Below are 20656 nucleotides of genomic sequence, written 5' to 3' on the forward strand. Positions count from 1 at the left end.
CAGTGTTGAGTCCTCCAACTTTGTTCTTTTTTTTTTTTTTTTTTTTTTTTTTGAGATTGTTCTGGCTATATGAGATCCCTTATGATTCCATATGAATTTTAAGATGGGTTTTTCTCTGACTATAAAAACAGCCATTGAGATTTTGATAGGGAATGCATTGAATATGAGATACTTTGTATAGTATTGCCATCTTACTATTAAGTTTTCTAGTCCATGAACATAGGCTATCTTTCTGTTTATTTGTGTCTTCTATAATTTCTGTAATATTTTGTAATTTTGTAGTTTTCCATGTGTAAGTCTTTCACCTCCTTTGAGAAATTTATCCTAAATAGTTTATTTTTTGATGCTATTGTAAGTGAAAAAAATTTTTAAATTGCCTTTTTAGAGGCACCTGGGTGGTTCAGTTGGTTAAGTGTCAGACTCTTGATTTTGGCTCAGGTCATGATCTCACAGTTGTGAGATTGAGTTCCACATCAGGCTCTATGCTCATGGAGCCTGCTTAGGATTCTGTATCTCCCTCTCTCTCTCCCCCTCCCCCATGCATATGTGCTCTCTCTCTGTCTTAAAACAAATAAATAAACACTTAAGAAATTGCCTTTTTGGCTTGTTTGTTGCAAATATACAGAAATACAACTGATATTTGCATGTTGATTTTATGTCCTGAAACCTTGCTGAATTTATTTATTATCTGTAATAGGGGTTGTGTGTGTGTGTATGGGGGGGGTTCTTTTGGATTTTCTGTGTGTAATATCATGTCACTTGTGAACGGAGATGATTTTACTTCTTTCTTTCCAATTTGGATGCCCTTTATTTCTTTTTTTTGCCTAATTTGCTCTGGTTATAACTTCCGGTACTATGTTAAATAGAAGTGACATAAAGTGGGCATCCTTATCTTGGTTCCTATTACTCATGGAAAATTTTTCAGTCTTTCACCATTAAGTAATGCTATTAGCTCTGGGGTTTTCATATGTGGCCTTTATCATGTTGACATTCTCTTCTATTCCTAGTTTTTCAAGTGATTTTATCAGGAAAGGGTGTTGACTTTCAAATTCTTTGTTCACTGTTGAGATGATCATGTGGCTTTTTTCTTCATTCTGTTAATGTGGTGTATTGTAGTGTGCAGAGATTTTTGTCCATTGAACCATCTTAGCATTCCTGGAATAAATCCCACAGGAATCATGACGCATAATGCTTTCAGTATGCTGCTGAATTTGGTTTGTTAGTATTTTGTTGAGAAAATTTGCATTTGTATTCACAAGGGATCTTGGTCTGCGGTTTTGTAATATCTTTGTCTAGGTTTGGTATCAGAGTAATGCTGGCCTCACAGAATGAGTTAGGAAGGCATTCTTCATATATTCCAGATTTAATTCCTTAATCTCCTATACTCTAGCTATAGCTTGTCTTCTTCTTTTGTTCATAGTATCTCAAATGTACTTTTAATTTAAAAAATTCAAAAATTCCAATATGATTAAAAATTTCAGTGTTTTTCTTTATAGTTTGTATATTTTATGTCTTTTATTAAATCCTTTTCATTTATATTTTTCAAATTATAGAAGTTTTTTTCTCATATGTTAGACTTTAATTCTAAGGTTTAGCTTAGAACCTAAATATAGCTATTTTTCATTTGGATAACTGGCTGTCCCAGCATCATTTATTGAGCAGGCCATATTTTCTCCCTGATTTATAGTGCCACATCAGGCATTTATCAAGTTGCCATACATATGTGCATTTTCTTCTTGGCTTCTTTTTTGTTTCAATAGTCTGTCTATTCCTGTGCCAACTCCACATTGTTTTACATACTATAGCTTTTTAGTAAGTCTTGGTATCTGATAATATGCATTTTTCTTTGTTCTTCAAAACTGTCTGAGCTATTATTGGACAAGTTCTGTGAAAAAAGTCTTTTGGGGATTTTAATGGGGAATTACATTGAATTTTATATTAATTTGGAGAGAATTGATATTTTATGATATTGACTTTTCATTCACAATGAACATAATATTTACTTCTATTTACTTACTGCCTTGTACCAAACTAAGATTTTAATTTTCTCTGTGAAAGCTCTTATAGATATCATTTGAGGTTAGTCCTAGATACCTTGTAGCTTTTTGTTTGTGACTTGTGCATGTGGGCAAATGTTTCAAGCCTACAGGTACCTTATAGTTTTTGATGCTATTGTAAATGGCATCCTTTAAAAGTTACATTATAATAGCTTGCAGGTTCTCATGGATTTTCTATGTGAATAATAATGTCATCTGCAAATAGACACACTCTGATTTCTTCCTTTCTAATCCTTATATATGCCATTTTTCTTATACCTGCAGTGCAATTCAAGGGTGAGGTAGGCATCTTTGGCTTGATTTTAAAGAGAATACTACTGAGGCTACACTATTAACATCATGTTTTCCTGCAGGGTTTTTGTAGACACTTTTTACCAGATGAATGAAGGTCTATTTTATTCCTAGTTTGTGTAATATTTTCATCATAGGTAGGTGTGAATTTTAACCCATGTTTTTTATATATCTATTGAGATGGTCATATGGTTTTTCATCTTTATTTGAATTCAACTAATTCATTTTCTAAGTTTTTTTACCCTTGCATTTCTGGAATAATCCATGGTCATAAAGTTTTCTTTTTGCCTTTTTTTTTTTTTTTTGAAGATTTTATTTTATTATTATTTTTTAAGTAGGCTTTGTGCCCAGTGCAAAGCACAGTGTGGGACTTGAATTCATGATCCTGGGATCAAGACCTGAGCTGAGATCAAGAATCAGATGCTCTACCTACTGAGCCAGCCAGCCACCCCTTGAAATATTCTTAATACAGTGATATATTTAGCTTCCTAATATTTTAATTGATTTTACAGCTATTTTCATAAGTGAGTTGGTCTATAATTTTCTTGTATTTTTTTTTTTAAGTTTTTAAATGCTAATTTATTTTTGAGAGAGAGAGACAGACAGAGAGCGAGCAGGGGAGGGCAGAGAGAGAAGACACAGAATCCAAAGCAAGTTCCAGGCTCTGAGCTGTCAGCACAGATCCCGACATGGGGCTCGAACTCACGAACCACAAGATCATGACCTGAGCTGAAGTCAGTCACTTAACTGACTGAGCCACCCAGGTGCCCCGAGATTTTTTTTTTTTAAGTTAACTCTACCTTCAAGGTGGGGCTCGAACTCACCACTCCAAAAGACACATGCTCTACTGACTAAGCCAGCCAGGCTCCCTGACTCAGAGATTTTTTTTTTTTTTTAATTTTTTTTTTTTCAACGTTTATTTATTTTTGGGACAGAGAGAGACAGAGCATGAACGGGGGAGGGGCAGAGAGAGAGGGAGACACAGAATCGGAAACAGGCTCCAGGCTCAGAGCCATCAGCCCAGAGCCGGACGCGGGGCTCGAACTCATGGACCGCGAGATCGTGACCTGGCTGAAGTCGGACGCTTAACCAACTGCGCCACCCAGGCGCCCCAGAGATTTTTTTTTTTTTAAATGCACATACAAACATTTATCTTTGAGCCCTTGCCAAATACATATATAAATAATTTCCTTTTCCTTCCTCCCTTCCTCCCTCCTTTCCTTCCTTTGGTTTTTTTTCTGTTTGTTTACCTATCTTTTTACTGAGGTATATTTGACATATAACATTATATTATATAGTTTCAGGTGCACAATATGTTTCAATATTTGTATATACTGTGAAATGATCACCACAATGAGTCTAGTTAACCTCTGTCAACATATAGTTAAAATTGTTTTCCCTTGTGATGAGAACTTGTAGAATCTACACTCTTGGCAACTTCCAAATGTGTAATATGTTATTAACTATAATCACCATGCTGTAGAGCCTCATTACTTACTTATTTTATAACTGCAAGTTTGTATTTTTTGGCCCCCTTCCCCCATTTTGCCTATCCCCCTCTTGTTCTTTTTTTTTTATAGTTGCTATCATTCTTTTAAATTAAAAAAAATTTTTTTTAATGTTTATCTATTTTTGAGACAGAGACAAAGTGTGAGCAGGGGAGGGGCAGAGAGAGAGAGGGAGACACAGAATCCAAAGCAGGCTCCAGGCTCTGAACTGTCAGCACAGAGCCCGATGCAGGGCTTGAACTCATGAACCATGAGATCATGACCTGAGCCAAAGTCAGATGCTTAACTGACTGAGCCACCCAGGCACCCTGCGATTATTCTTTTATACACTGTACTATCATTTGGCTAAATAGTACCTTGTTGATGGACATTTAGGTTGTTTTAACTCTTATTAACACAAAAGTACTGCAGTGAATAATGTAGGTTATTCACAGAGAATATGTAGGTTAAATTCCTAGAAGTAGATTGGTGGAATTCTTATATGTACTGCCAAGTTACCCTGCTTAGGTAAATTACTCTCCCTCCAGCAATGTATGAGAATGCCTGTTCCCCTGCAGCCATGCCAACCCAATGTATTTTTAAACTTTCAGATTTGGGCCAATCATCAGACAGGCCTCAGATAAACAGTGATTTCTTAGTATGGTTTTAACTTGCATTTATCTTGGGAAAAGGTATGTAATCTTAATCATATTTAAGAGGCATTTCTCTCTTTCAGCCTTTACTCTTTTCTTTCAACCATCCAAATTCTTTGCTTATTTCCCTAATCGATTGTTGATCTTTTTCTTCTAAACTGATAAGAACTCTTTGTATAAGAGAGAGATTATCCCTTTGTCCATAATAGGAACCGTGGGATGCTTCACAGACTCTCCTTTCCTACTCACACATGGGTAAAGCTGTCCATTTAACTCCATGTGGGTTGCATCCCTCAAGTTTTGATATGCAGCATTTCCATTGTCATTGTTATTTGTGCTCTGCTTGAAAACTTATTTTAGATTTACGCTTATTATATTTCTAAACAAATGTCTTTTATTTTTGTTTTTGTTTTTTTAAGTGTATTTATTTAGAGAGCGAGTGGGGGAGGGGCAGCGAGAGGGAGAGAAAATCCCAAGCAGGCTCCGCGCTGTCAGCTCAACGCAGAGCCCGAGATGTGTGGTTCAATCCCAAACCGTGAGATCATGACCTGAACCATAATCAAGAGTCAGTTGCTCCGGGGCGCCTGGGTGGCGCAGTCGGTTAAGCGTCCGACTTCAGCCAGGTCACGGTCTCGCGGTCCGTGAGTTCGAGCCCCGCGTCAGGCCCTGGGCTGATGGCTCAGGGCCTGGAGCCTGTTTCCGATTCTGTGTCTCCCTCTCTCTCTGCCCCTCCCCCGTTCATGCTCTGTCTCTCTCTGTCCCAAAAATAAATAAACGTTGAAAAAAAAGAGTCAGTTGCTCTGGGCGCCTGGGTGGCTCAGTCGATTGAGCGTGGGATTTCAGCTCAGGTCACGATCCTACCGGTTCGTGAGTTCGAGCCCCCGCATCTGGATCTGTGCTGACAGCTCAGAGCCTGGAGCCTGCTTCCGATTCTGTATCTCCCTCTCTGTCCCTCTCCCCCTCACACTCTGTCTCTTTCTCTCAAAAAATAAATAAACGTTGAGAGAAAAAAAAAAAAAAAAGTCAGTTGCTCAACATACCGAGCCACGCAGGTGCCCCTATTTTTGTTTTTATATATGGCTATTGATTTCTAATTTTAGGCCATCGTGTCAGTGATTTGTTGTATCAAGATTTTCTCTGTGGCGAACTTTAAAAAATGGTGTGGGTGCGCTTGATAGCATGTGTTTTCTCTATTTAGTTCAAGGCTCTAACTGTATTGGTCAAGTTACCTACTAATGTTTTTTGGCCAGGTGGCCAGTTATTATTGAAAGGGGTGCATTAAAATTTTCTCTGTAATGGTGGATTTGGCAATTTTATTAATTTTCCCTTCATCTATTTTGAGGCTGTGTCAGAGAAATGTAAATTTAGAGTTGTGATATCTTCATGGTAAATTATTCCTCTTATATTCTCTTGTACCTTAATGTTGTGGCCCTCTTTTTTCTAATCACATAAAAAAATATTGTGAAATATGCCACAATACATAAAATGGTATAAAACATGCGTGTATTGTGTAAGGAATAATATAATAAAGGAAATACCTATCTAATCGCCTTGGGTTATGGAAGGATGCAGATAGTACCTTAAAAACACCTCCGTGCCCCCACACGGTGCATCCCTCTGTCTCCCTTCACCACAGAGCTAACAGCCGTCCTAACCTGATAAGGAGAATTCCTTTGCTTTTCTCTAGGTTTTGCCATCTGTGCAGGCACCTCATTTAATTTAGGCTTTTTTTTCCTGAACTTTATACAAATGGTGTCATATTGTATGAAAGCATGCAGAGTGCATACAAGGAAATCTGGGATCTGTTTCTTTTGCCTAGTACTGCGTGTGTGAGATTCATCTCTGTCCATGGCGGTACCTCTAGGGCACTTCCATGCCTGTCTAGTATTCCTTCGTATATTTCATTATCCCCTGTTCATCCACCTTACTTTTCGTGGACATTTGGGTTGTTTCCAGTTTTCTGCTATTCCCAGAAACTGCTGCTATATGCAAAATTCTTTTAAGTACCTCCTGATACAATGTGCGAGAATTTCTTGATGGAGAAATTTGCCTGGGTGTTCAATTGCTGGGTCGTAGGATATGGTAGTAAGCTCCTGTTCTACCTTATTTGGCACTGCCGAATATTTTCCAAAGTTTTTGTTCCCATTCATATCCTTATTGCAAAAATATTCCCAACATTCCATATCCTGGCCAATATATGTTACCAGACTTTCAAATTTTTATTGACTTATTGGATGTATGACGGTATCTCATTATGAATTTAATTTGCATTTCACTGATTCCTAAGAACTGATCATTTTTTCCAAGTATTTATTTACTAATATGAAACTGATTTAAGCTAATATACTTAATTGATATCCTAATATTAAGCCAAACTTTCATTTGAAATTAAACCATTTATTGATTTTCTAATGTTAAACCAATTTTGCATTCCTGAAATGAATGACTTTGGTCATATGTATTATCCTTGACTATCCTTTTTAGGTCTTGCTGGATTCAGTTTGCTGGTTTTTAAAGGACTTATATATATCTCTCTTGAGAAATATTGACCTGTAGTTTTTCCTTCTAGTACTGTCATTATCATGTTTTGGTAACAAGGTTATGCTCCCCTCAAAAAATGAGTTCAAAATGTTCTCACTTTTTCTATACACTGAAGAATGTTTAAGATTACAATTTTTTACTCCTTGAGTGTTTGCAAGAATTCACCTGTAAAATCATGTTTGTCTATGTTTTTGTTGTGGGAAGAGTTTCAACTTGATTTTCTTTGGTAGTTTTTGGAATATTCAAGGTTTTCTGTTGCTAGTTGGGTCAGTTTTAGTAAGTTGTATTTTTTAGGAATTTTTCTATTTCATCTGATTTTTCAGATTTATTGTCATGAAGTTGTTCACGATACCCTTCTATTATTTTTTAATCTCTGTAGCATCTGTGAGTAGGTTTTTCTGTTCGTTCCTGAGGGGATTTTGGCCTCTTTTGTTATTGGTCAGTCTCACCAGAGTTTGGTCAGTTGTAATCCTCTTTTCAGAGAACCAACTATTTTGGCTCTTTTGAATTTCTGTATTGTATTTGTTTTCTATTTTATTAATTTCACTCTTTATTTTCCTTCCTTATGCTTTTTAAAAAATTTTTAATTTTTAAAATTTTTATTTATTTATGAGTGCGTGAGCATGAGCGGGGGAGGGGCAGTGAGAGAGGGAGACACAGAATCCCAAGCAGGCTCCACGCTGTCAGTGCAGAGCCCAACGTGGGGCTCAAACTGACAAACCGTGAGATCATGACCTGAGCTGAAATCAAGAGTTGGATGCTTAACTGACTGAGCCACCCAGGCACCCCTCTTTTGTTTCTTAATGTTTATTTTCAGGAGAGAGAGAGAGGGAGAGAATTAGTGGGGGAAGGGCAGAGTGGGAGAGGGGCAGAGAGAGAGAGGGGAACAGAGGATTCAAAGCAGGCAGAGAGCCTGGCGAGGGGCTCAAACTTATGAACTGTGAGATCATGACCTGTGCTGAAGTTGGAAGCTTAACTGACTGAGCCATCCAGGCGCCCCCTTCCTTCTGCTTTCTTGAGTTTATTTTACCGTTCTATTTTCAACTTCTTGAAATGAATGCTTAATTCCTTCATTTTCAGCTCTTCCTTTTTTTTTTTTTAAATAAATGTTTCTTATAAATTTCCCTCCAAGTACTGCTTTAGGTATTTCTCACAACAACTTTTTGTGGCCATTATAAATTTCTTCATCTAAATTTCAAATGGATCATGCTTTCTCATGATTCACAACCCAGAAGATATAGAAAGGTGCACAATGAAAATTCTCGCTCCCCAACTGCTCTCCCACCTGCTCAGTTCCCATTGTGGCTTCCCACCCGTACAGGTCACCTTGTTCTGAGTGCTTCATGTGTGTTTCCAGCCTTTCTCCGGGGTTCACAAGCGGTTAAGACTAGAGAAGCTTATTGCTTTTTCTCTCTTTTTTACACACAATATTTAGTATATTAAACACACGTCCTGCACCTTGTTTTTCTATATCTTGACAATAATTCTTAAAGATCTTTCAATGGCCATCCATCTAGAGCTTTATTCTTTGTTTTTACATCTGCGCAATATTCCATTGTATGAATGTTGCATCATTTTGTCATCATAAATGGACTGAGTAAATAGTTTCCCTCCATATTTTTTGTTACTACAAAAGCTTATTATGTTATACGTAGTTCGTGTGTAAATATATCTTAAAAGTATAATTGCTGGGTACAGGTTATATATATTTAAGATTCTCTTTGCAAAACTTTTATTGCGGAAGGCTAAAAACACAGAACATCAGAGATAATTGTACAATGACCCCCTGGGATCATCTAGTTTCAACAAATATGGCCAGTCTCACTTCATCTATTTTCCTGCCCACCTCCCTCTACTAGTACCTCTGTTCCCAAACTACTTGGAAATAAATTGTAGATATCATTTCACCAGTAAATATTTCTGTAGGTGTCCCTAAAAGGTTAAAACTCTTTGAAAAACATAACTCCATACCCTATCACACTAAAGAATTACCAGTAATTCCTTATTATTATGAAATATTCAGTATCTTCAAGTTTCTCTGGTTATCTTCTATATCTCATAATTACATAGATTATTTGATGGTTGTACTATGTGAGTCCTTTAAGTTTGTTGAGACTTGTTGAATGTTCCAGCGTATGTCTGTTTCTCTGAATGTTTCTTTGTGCCTGAAAACGTGTACTTATTATTAGCTACAGTGTTTTCTGTATGTCTGTCTTTCAGTTCATGATTGTTAACCTTGCTGTTCAAATCTTTTGTATCCTTACTGATTTGTCTTCTGATGTAATTATGGACTTGTAGATTGATCTGTTATTCCTTACTCTGCTTTCAGTGTATTCATTATTATTCTATCACTTGTTGCATTATGTACCTTGGGGGTATGTATTAATTTATTCAACAAATGTTTATTGAGGGCTTCTACATGCCAGGCACTGGAGTAGTTGTTACAGATATTTCAGTGAACAAAACAGATAAAAATTCCTGCTTTAGTTGGGAGAGACAGATAATAAGAAAGATTAAGAATTACATACAATTTTTTTTTTTTTTTAACCTTAGAGAGAGAGCATGAGTGGGAAAGAGGGTCAGAGGGAGAGAGAGAATCTTAAGCAGGCTCCACACTCAACACAGAGCCCAGGGTGAGGTTCGATCCTATGACCCCATGACCTGAGCGGAAATCAAAAGTCGGATGCTCAACCAACTGAGCCACCCAGGCACCCCAAGAATGGCATACAATTTAAATTATCTTCTTCATAAATTGAGCTTTTTTAAAATATGAAACATAATTTATTGTCAAATTGGTTTCCATACAACACCCAGTGTTCATCCCAACAGGTGCCCTCCTCAATGCCCATCACCCACTTTCCTCTCCCCCCACTCCCCATCAACCCTCAGTTTGTTCTCAGTATTTAAGAGTCTCTTATGGTTTGCCTCCCTCCCTTTCTGTATCTTTTTCTCCCCTTCCCCTCGCCCATGGTCTTCTGTTAAGTTTCTCAAGATCCACATATGAGTGAAAACATATGGTATCTGTCCTTCTCTGACTGACTTATTTCACTTAGCATAATACCCTCCAGTTCCATCCACATTGCTGCAAATGTCCAGATTTCATTCTTTCTCATTGCCATGTAGTATTCCATTGTGCGTATAAACCACAATTTCTTTATCCATTCATCAATTGATGGACATTTAGGCTCTTTCCACAATGTGGCTATTGTTGAGAGTGCTGCTCTAAACATTGGGATACAAGTGCCCCTATGCATCAGCACTCCTGTATCCCTTGGGCAAATTCCTAGCAGTGCTATTGCTGGGTCATAGGGTAGATCTATTTTTAATAAATTGAACTTTTAACATTATGAATTGACCTTTTTGGTCTTAAATTGTTTTACTTAACATCTTTTATGTGGTAATATAACTGTAACAACTTTCATTGAGTTGTTTACTATATATATTCTTAAGTAGCTCCACACCTTGTGCAATGTGGGGCTTGAACTCATGATGCTGAGATCAAGAGTTGGACGCTTAACTGACCTGAGCCAGCCAGACTCCCCTGTATTTTTTTCATCCTTTTACTTTTATCCTTTCTATATTCTTATGTTTTAAATTTGTTTTATAAACAACATATAATTAGTTGTGTTTTTAGGAATTTTAACCATTTATTTTATGTACGTATATATATATGGATTTATGTCTAACATTTAATTTTCTGCTTTATTTCGTTCCATCTGTTCTGCTTCGTTTTCTCTCCTTTCTTTTGCTTCATTTTGTCTTTTAAAAAATTTTTTTTAAACATTTGTTTATTTTTGATAGAGACAGACAGAGTGTGAGTGGGGGAGGGGCAGAGAGAGAGGGCGACACAGAATCCGAAGCAGGCTCCATGCTCCGAGCTGTCAGCACAGAGCCCAACCCCAGGCTCAAACTCGCAAACCATGAGATCGTAACCTGAGCCGAAGTCAGGCGCTTAACCAACTGAACCACCCTGGCGCCCCCGTTTCATTTGGTCTTAAACATGCCGCCTTTTCTTTCATCTGAAGTTATGTACTTACTTTCTTTTATTTTTTTCAGTAACGATTTATCAAGATCGAACTCACGTCCCATGCAGTGGAGTGTGCAGTTCGGGGGCTTGTGGTATACTCACGGAGGTGTGCCACCAGCACCACCGTTCCTTTTAGAACCTCTTCACCACCCTAAAATAAAGCCCCTATTCTTTGGCAGTTACTCTCCACTCCAGCGTTTCCTCAACCCCACCCTCCACTCTAGACAACGTCTCATCTTTCTGTCTCTACAGATTCGCCTGTTCTAGACATTTCCTGTGACTGGAATCCTCTAACGTGTGACCTTTGTGTCTGGCTTCTTTCACTCACCGTGTTTTCTAGGACCATCCATGTGTAGCATGTATCGGTACTTCCTACGTTTTATTCCCAAGTACTGTTGCACACGCTGTTCATCCATTCATCGCTTGATGGACGTTTGGGTTATTTTCACCTGTTAGCTATTACGGACAATGCTGCTTTTAACCTTTGGGATCAAGGTTTTGTGTGGACGTAGGTTTCGTTTCTCTTGGTATGTACCAAGGAAGGAGTAGAATTGCTGGGTCATATGGTAATTCTATGTTTACCTTTTGAAGGAACTGCCAGACTTTTCTCAAAGCAGTAGAACCATCTTATAGTCCCACTAGTAGTATTTGGGGGTTTCTCCACATCCTCATCGACATTTGTTTTTGTCTTTTAAACTATAGCCTTCCTAGTGAGTCTGAAGTGGCATTTCATTGTGGTTTTGATTTGCATTTCCCTGATGGCTAATGACGTGGCACATCTTTTCAAGTGCTTTATTGGCGATTTATGTATCTTCTTTGGAGAAATGTCTATTCAGATACTTTGCCTATTTCTTAATTGCATTATTTGTCTTTTAATTATTGAGTTACAAGATTTCTTTATATATCCAGGATACAAATCTATTGTCCAGGGGCTCCTGGGTGGCTCAGTCGGTTAAGCATCCAACTTTGGCTCAGGTCATGATCTCATGGTTCCTGAGCTCAAGTCCCTCTTTGGGCTCCGCGCTGACAGTGCGGAGCCTGCGTGGGATTCTCTCTCTCTCCCTCTCTCTCTGTCCCTCGTGGGTTTCTCTGTCTCTCTCTCTCTGCTCCTCACTTACTTGTGCCCTCTCTCTCTCTCAAAACAGACAAACAAAAACCACAAATCCTTTATCAGATACATGATTTGAAAATGTTTTCTCCCATTCTCAGGTTGTCATTTCACATTCTTGATGGTGTCCTTTGCAGCACAAAAGCTTTTAATTTTGATGAATTCCAGTTTATCTGTTTTTTGTTACTTGTGCCTTTGATGTCATATCAAATAAACCATTAGCTCATCTAAGGCCATGAAGACTTATAACTGTATTTTCTCCTAAAACTTTCATAGTTTTACATTTAGGTATTTGATCCATTTTGAGTTATCATTTTTTGTATATAGTATGAGATAGGGCTTCAACTTCATTTCCAGTTGACCCAGCACCATTCGTTGAAAAGATGATTCCCATCAATGAATTACCTTGGTAACCTTTCAAAAAAATCAATGATGATAAAAGTGAAGGTTAATTTCTGGACTCTAAATTTAAAAAAAAATTTTTTTTAATGTTTATTTATTTTTGAGAGAGAGAGAAAGAGGGAGAGAGAGACAGCGCTTCAGTGGGGAAAGGGCAGACAGAGAGGGAGACACAGAATCCGAAGCAGGCTCCAGGCTCTGAGCTGTCAGCACAAAGCCCGATGTGGGGCTCGAACTCACAAACTGGGAGATTATGACCTGAGCTGAAGTTGGGCGCTTAACTGACTCAGCCACCAGGCACCCCTAAATTCTATCTCACTGTGCTATGTATCTGTCTTTGTGTCAGTATCACACTGTCATCATTGTAGTTTTGTAGTACGTTTTAAAATCAGCGTGAGTTCTCCAACTTTGTTCTTTTTCAAGATTATTTTGGCTATTTGGAGTCCCTTGAATTTTCATAGGAATTTTAGGATCAGTTAATTTCTGGAAAGAAGCCAGCTGGAATTTTGATGGGGACTGCATTGAATGTGAAGATCAATTTGGGGAGGATTGCCATCTTAATGTTAACATTCAATATTAAGTTTTTTAATCTATGAGCTTGTATATCTTTCCATTTTATTTCAGTCTTTAACTTTTAACTTCTTTAAGAAATGTGTTATAGCTGGGGTGCTTGGGTGACTCAGTCAGTTAAGGTTCTGACTCTTGATTTTGGCTCAGGTCATGATCTCACGGAGCCACACCGGGCTCCACGCTGACAGTGCAGAGCCTGCTTGGGATTCTCTCTCTCTCTCTCTCTCTCTCTCTCTCCCAACTCTCTGCCCCTCCCCTGCTTCCCTGCTTGTGTTTGCATGCACTCACTCTCCCTCTCTCTCAAAATAGATAAACTTAACAAAATACTCACATTAAAAAAATGTTTTCGTTTTCAGAGTACAAATTTTGCACTGCTTTTGCTACATTTCTTTCTTTTCTTTATTTCTTTTTTAAATAATTTTTTAATGAAATTTTTAAATGTTTTTATTTATTTTTGAGAGAGAGAGAGACACAGAGTGCAAGCCGGGGAGGGGCAGAGAGAGAGAGGGAGACATGGAATCCGAAGCAGGCTGCAGGCTCCAAGCTGTCAGTGCAGAGCCCGACATGGGGCTCGAACTCACGAACCGTGAGATCATGACCTGAGCCAAAGTCAGACACTTAACCGACTGAGCCACCCAGGTGCCCCATTTATTTCTTTCTTTAAAAGCTTATTTATTTTTGAGAGAGAGAGAGAGAGTGGGGTAGGGGCAGAGAGAGAGAATCCCAAGCAGCCTGCACGCTCTCAGCTCAGTCTCACGAACCCCATGATATCATGACCTTAGCCAAAATCAAGAATTGGACGCTTGGGGCACCTGCGTGGCTCATTTGGTTAAGCATCCGACTCTTGATTTCAGTTCAGGTCATGGTCTCACGGTTGGTGGGATCAAGCCGCACGTGGGGCTCTGTGCTGACAGTGTGGAACCTGCCTGGGATTAAGAGTCGGATACTTAACTGATGGAGCCACCCAGGTGCCCTGCTGCTACATTTATTCCTAATTATTGTTTTGATGCTATTGCAAATGGGATTATTTTCTTTTTGTTACTTTATTCATTTTTTAATTGTTCATTGCAGTATATAGAAATACAGTTGATTCCTATATCCTGCAACCTTATGGAGCTTGTAAGTTAGTTCTAGTAGTTTAGTAGATTCTTTAGGATTTTCTGTCTCTAAGACCATCTGTAAATAGAGATAGTCTTACGTTTTTCTTTCCAACATAGATGCCTTTTATTTCATTTTCTTGCCTTATTTCCCTGCTCAAAACTTCCAACCCAGTGTTGAATGAAAGTGGCACAAGCAAACAACCTTGTCTTATTCCTGGTCTTAGGGAGAATCCGTTCAGCTTTTTACCATTAAGTGTAATGTTAGGTGTGGATTTTTAATAGATGCCTTTTATCAGGTTGATGATATTCTCTTCTATTTCAAGTTTGTTGAATGTTTTAATCATGAAGAGGAGTCACATTTTTGTCAAATGCTTTTTCTGTATCCATTGAGATGATCGTGTGGTTTTTGTCCCTTATTCTGTTAGTGGGATATATTAATTACATTAATTGATTTTTGTGTGTGTTAGCCCAACCTTGCACTCCTGAGATAAATCCACTTGGTCTGGTGTATAACCCTTTTTATATGTTGCTAAATTTGGCTAACTAGTATTTTGTTGAGGACTTGGGGTCTATATTCATAAGAGATATTGGCTTATAGTTTCCTTTCCTTATGATATATTTGTCTAGATTTGGTATCAGGGTAATAACACTGGCTTTGTAGTATGCATTGGGGAATATTCCCTCCTTTTCTTTTCTTTTCTTTTTTTTTTTCCTGGAAAATTTTGAACAAGATTGGTATTTATTGTTTTTTAAATATTTGGTAGAACTCACCAGTAGACCCATCTGGCCCAGGCTTTTCTATGTGAGTAGTCTCTAGATTACTAATTCAGTCTCTTTACTTGTTATAAGTCTATTCATAATGTCTATTCCTTCTTGAGCCAGTTTTGGTAGTGGTGACTTTCTAGAAATTTGTCCATTTCATCTAAGTTATCTGATTTGCTGCCATGTAGGTGTTCATAGTATTTCTTTATAATCCTTTTTTATTTCTGTAAGGTTAATAGTAACGTCCCCTCTTTCATTCCTGATTATACTAATTTGAGTCTTCTCTTCTTTTCTTGGTAAGTCTAGAGGAAGTTTTGTCCCTTATTGATCTTTTCAAAATAGCTTTTAGTTTCATTGATTTTTCTTTATTGTTTTTCTATTCTCTATTTCACTTACTTTTGTTCTAATCTGTATTAACTTGCCTCTGCTTGCTTTGGGTTTAGTTTGCTTTATTTTTGCGCCATTCACAGTGGAGAGAAATGTAAACAACCCTAAGGATGCAGTGGTAAATCACAAGGGCCTAAAATAAACTGTAGTAAACATTGTACTACTGTAGCAATTTTGTAGCCACCTCCTGTTGCTATTGTGATGAGCTCAAGTGTTGTATCTGCTTAAAAGTCCATGATGCGAATCTTCTCTAGTCTCTGCGGAATCTTCTCTAGTCTCTGCGGAATCTTCTCTCGTCTCTGCGTGAGCAATTTGTCTCCGGTAAATTGCATATCACAGTAAAAAGTGATCTCTTGTGGCTCTCACTATTAGTGGTTAAATTTTGGGGGAGTCAGAAGTCATATGCAGATTTTTGACTGCATGAGGGTCAGTGTCCCTAACCCCTGCATTGTTCAAGGGTCAAATGTGTGTGTATATATACACATATACACACACACATATACACATATATGCCCACACACATATATATATATACACACTGCATATATAAAATTGCATAGATAGATAGATAGGTAGATATAGATATATATACTGTATTTATATAAAGGAAGAACGTGAAACAAAAATTGTCTGGTTACCTACAGTGAAGCTGCCTGAATTCGGTTCCTATTTTTGACCACTTACTAGTGGTCAACCTGACCAAGTCCCTTATCTGCATCAAACCTAAGTTTCTTGAGCCACAAAGTTGAGATACTAATCCCTCCCTCACTAGGTTGGTGTGATAATTCAACGAACTAATGTATGTAAAATGTCATATCCCAATGTATGCACAGTACCAGACACACAGTAAATGCTTAACAAAAGGCAGCTGCTCTGAGAACTAAAGCTAATTATTAGTGGTAATTATTATTTGTTTACCCTCTCTGTCCTGGCAGTTCCTCTGTGACGAGGGTGCTGGTATTTCTGGGGACTACATTGATCGAGTGGATGAGCCCCTGTCCTGCTCTTATGTGCTGACCATTCGGACTCCTCGGCTCTGCCCCCACCCTCTCCTCCGGCCCCCACCCAGTGCTGCTCCCCAGGCCATCCTGTGTCACCCTGCTCTGCAGCCTGAGGAGTACATGGCCTACATTCAGAGGCAAGCTGGTGAGTAATTAGAAGAGCAGGGAGAGGAAGGAGAGACGTGGGGACGGATAAGCAGAAGATACGGTATTGAGAGCCCAGAGTCATGTGGCCTTGTCCTGCCTACACACTGTTTTTCAGTAGACTCAAAGCAGTATGGAGACAAAGTCATAGAGGAACTGCACGACCTAGAGCCACAAATGTGGAGCGAGGCCAAGCCGGGAGCAGTGCCCCCAAGGAGAGCAGGTAGGACCTTGGAGCCCCTGTTCCATGAAACTTCTCTCCATTTCTTCCCTTTCCCCAGTCTTACCATCCTACACTGACTGTTGGGGGTCAGGGGCGGGGGAAGTACTATGGGCCCTGATTCCTTAGTAATAGCAGAGGGGAGTGTACCCCATTCTACTTGCTCCCTTCCGTTTCTCCCCTCCTTTCAGATTCCTCCCTGTTCTCTGTATCCCAGGTGCACGTCCAACCAAGGATGACGGTAAGGAATCAGATTTCTGGAAGATGCTTCGTGAGCCAGAGGACCAGGCTGCTGGTGGGGAGGAGGCTCAGGCTGAGGTGAGAGCCAGCTTCCCAACCATTTCTCCAATAAGGCTGACCCTGGGTGAGCTGAGGTCATTATGAGATGACGTACCCCTTTCTAGGGAGGCCAGGCTAAACCCAGAACCACTGCCTTCAGCGTGTGGTAGGCATAAACAAGCGTGTGTACTTGACTCTACCCTTGTCTCCACATCAGGAGCAGGAACCAAATCTTGAGGCAGCAGACCCAGCTCCGGGCCCTCCTCATGGTGAGTGAGCCCTCCGTGTGTCCTTGACTGCTTGAATGTATTTGGGGGGGGGGGGGGTGGGCATGGGGTGGAACTAACCACTGGGGGATGGGGGGAGGCTGGGTTGCCAGGCCAGCAGTGAATTCATTTTTACAGGAGGTGATACTATTTCCTGGCAACAATTCTATTCTGGGGAGATAACAGAACACAGTGGTTCCACCACTTGCTGACTTTGTAATCCTGGGTGGTTTCACTTAACCTCAGTTTCCTCGTCTATTACCAGCGGGTAATAACCCCTACCTTATAGGGTTGAGGTGAGGTTAAATGAGAACGAGTCTGTAGCTCATGGCAGAATGCCTGGAACAGAGTGGACAATAAATGGTTTGTATTTGTGGAAAGGGGAGAACAGTATCTGGGGAAGTGGAGCCTGTGGCCCGAGAGTCTCTTCTGTGGTCCTAAAAACTGGAGTGTGATTGCCAGCAGGGCCTCGGCCGTGCATGTGTGACTTTGCTTGTTAGTATCCTTCTCTCCCCACTGTGGGTCCACCGTAAGCCAGTGCTCTCGGGGTGGGGGGGGTGGCTATGTCGTCCCCCATCTCACTACAGACAAGTAGTCCTGGAGGCAGGGACCATGTCCTTCCTTGGTCCCCTCCTCTCCTCGCCTTAGGAAATCAAAATAGAATTTAGGACACAACTGGTCCATTCCTGCCCTTTCATCTCAGATTTTCAGAACAACGTGCAGGTCAAAGTCATCCGGAGTCCTGCGGACTTGATTCGATTGATAGAGGAGCTGAAAGGTGGAACAAAAAAGGTATAGGCCCGGCTCAAGGGAGGGGGAGAGCCTGCCCCCCTGCTGGGAGCACTTAGGGAACCGCCTCTGACCTGGGCCTGAAGGCAGCCCAGCGGGTTGTGGACTCCCTTTGTTTTCTCCCCCTGAGTGCCCCTTACCACACTCCAGCCACCGTGGGTCTGCCGCCCTTGCGTCTCTGCGGAAACCCCAACCGTCCACCTCTTTCTCCTGATTCCCGTCCACCCAGGGGAAGCCAAATGGAGGCCAAGAGCAGCCTGCAGATGATGCCACAGACGTCCCTCAAAAGGAAGCAGAGGTGAAGGCGAAGAGTGACGCAGATCATCAGAACGAGGTAGAAGAAGAGGAGGAGGAGGAGGAGGACGAAGACGAAGATGAGGATGAACAGCAGTTGCTGGGAGAGTTTGAGAAGGAACTGGAAGGGATACTGCTCCCGTCAGACCGAGACAGGCTCCGCTCAGAGGTGAAGGCTGGCATGGAGCGGGAACTGGAGAACATCATCCGGGAGGTGAGCACAGTTCTCACCCTGACGCTTCCGCAGCTGGCCGCTCCCGTGGGGAGGGACAGGCCGAGGGGCTGCAGGGGAGCAAAGGTCAGCATCCACACAGCGCAGGGCCTGGGACGGGGCACCCTCAGCTGGCAGTTGTTTACTTTTAATAAAAGGAGGGGCACAATAGGAAAGGGGGAGCAGAGAGAGGCATGAGACTTAGCTATTACTGTCCAGTAGAGCAGGGACCACTGACCTTCACTCCCCAGACCCTTGACTCTCCGACTCCTGCTTGGGCATTCCAGACAGAGAAGGAGCTGGACCCAGACGGGTTGAAGAAGGAATCCGAGCGTGATCGGGCAATGCTGGCCCTGACATCCACTCTCAACAAACTCATCAAAAGGCTGGAGGAAAAACAGAGTCCAGAGCTGGTGAAGCAGCACAGGAAAAGGAGGGTTGTCCCCAAAAAGCCTCCCCCCTCCCCCCAACCAGCAGGTAAGAGCTGTCAGACAGGGAGGGGCAGTCAAGCCCATTGTCTTTGTCCCTCGGCCCAGGCCCACGCACCCTGGAGGGCATCCTGCTCTTTCCCTTCTGAGAGTACTTACTCTCTTCCCTCTTTCCGGAACGCTGTTCTCACTGCCTCCATCCCTTTGCCTGGCCACCTTCTATTCATCCTCTTGGGAAGCAGCTTTAAGAGCATGTCTGTCTTGTTTTCTGGTTTGCTCCTGTGCACCCACTGCCTGGCACTTTCCTGGCACATGGTGGGTGGTCTGTAGATATTCATGGAATGACTGTGAATGAGCCTGTGTGCTGAAGTCCACACACCTGTGAAGGACGCAGCCTGTCAACAGTTAGGACTTCGCACCGCGAGAGGCCCCAGCTGGTTGGGTGTGGATAGGGCAAGCCCAGCTATTCGTAAGCCAATTGCCTGGACAGACTTGAAGTTATTCCGTCTTCCTGTACCCCCTTATGTCCATTCCACAGGGTCCTGTGAGATCAGACATTCCAAACAGAAGGTTCTGTTTTCAACCTTCCATCCCACTATCTCTATAAACACTGGAATGTCTTTCGAGTACCAGCATGTGGAGTACCAAGCCACAGTTTCTGAACCTGCTTCTTAAAACAAAACTTCTTTGTTGGCCCAGGTGGCTTGATTTTTGCTTCAGGAAACACAGCCATTTTTCCTGTAGGGGATAGGCAGAATTATTGGTTCGGGAGGGAAGAGGGAGGCTGTAGCCGGGCGGAGGGAGCTTTATAGGCTCGAGGGGTTGGGGGGGCTCTAATTTATTCTGAGCCCTGGTTCATGTATGCGTTTGAGGTGGAAAACTGCCGAAACCCATTGGTGGCTTAGGGAGAGGTGACCACCACAGCCCCTAACCTGGAGTCACGGCTCTGCTTTGTGTCTCCCTGTGTGTCTCCCCCTCTAAGAGGAGGATCCTGAGCACAGAGTCCGGGTCCGGGTCACCAAGCTCCAACACGGAGGCCCCAATCAGGATCTGACTGTCCTCGAGATGAAACGGGAAAACCCACAGCTGAAACAAATCGAGGGGCTGGTGAAAGAGCTGCTGGAGAGGGAGGGGCTCACGGCGGAAGGTGGGCCCTGGGGCTGGCTGGCCCAAGAGCTGTTGGCAGGGCCTGCTGCCCGAGGTGGAGGGGCTGGGTCCCGGTGGAAACCTGGCTGGGCGCCTGGGGGGCAGAGGCCCTGCACCGAGGCTCCCACCCTTCCTCGCCTCTCACTGCCCACGTGGCTCCTTTCCAGGGAAAATTGAAATCAAAATCGTGCGACCCGGCGCGGAAGGGACAGAGGAAGACGCACGCTGGCTGACTGACGAGGACACAAGAAACCTCAAGGAGATTTTCTTCAATATCTTGGTGAGTGGCCGCCCGCCCCCAGTCCCGGATCTCCAAGCCTTGGCCCTGCTCTAGCGCGCCGTGGAGCTGAGAGCGCGGCTCCGGCCACGCTGGCTAGCCCCAGCCTCGCCGCCACCTTCTGTCCTTCTGTGATTCGAGGCTGGCGGTTCTGGCGGCCGGGAGGGTTTGTCCTCGGCCGGAGCCGCTCGCGAAGCGCGGGCGCCGGGTCCCTGCCTT

At 41.7% G+C, this 20656-nt stretch overlaps 1 protein-coding gene across 4 annotated transcripts in view; it reads left to right on the plus strand.

Moving 5' to 3' along the window:
• The window catches only part of OS9 (OS9 endoplasmic reticulum lectin), a 30508-nt gene that overhangs the window by 8987 nt on the left and 865 nt on the right, over window positions 1-20656 (plus strand). Inside the window, exons 6-14 of one of the 4 annotated variants that reach the window (XM_045467054.1) lie at window positions 16318-16528; window positions 16649-16750; window positions 16965-17065; window positions 17244-17295; window positions 17996-18084; window positions 18311-18589; window positions 18874-19063; window positions 19997-20161; window positions 20328-20440. In XM_045467054.1, the coding sequence (XP_045323010.1) occupies window positions 16318-16528; window positions 16649-16750; window positions 16965-17065; window positions 17244-17295; window positions 17996-18084; window positions 18311-18589; window positions 18874-19063; window positions 19997-20161; window positions 20328-20440 (1302 nt within the window). Of the gene's footprint in view, window positions 1-16317; window positions 16529-16645; window positions 16751-16964; window positions 17066-17243; window positions 17296-17995; window positions 18085-18310; window positions 18590-18873; window positions 19064-19996; window positions 20162-20327; window positions 20441-20656 lie in introns of all 4 variants that reach the window. The other 3 variants (XM_045467053.1, XM_045467056.1, XM_045467055.1) reach the window with 3 other exon arrangements.

The sequence above is a fragment of the Leopardus geoffroyi genome, chromosome B4, assembly GCF_018350155.1.
Source record: "Leopardus geoffroyi isolate Oge1 chromosome B4, O.geoffroyi_Oge1_pat1.0, whole genome shotgun sequence".
NCBI classification, from domain to species: Eukaryota; Metazoa; Chordata; class Mammalia; order Carnivora; family Felidae; genus Leopardus; species Leopardus geoffroyi.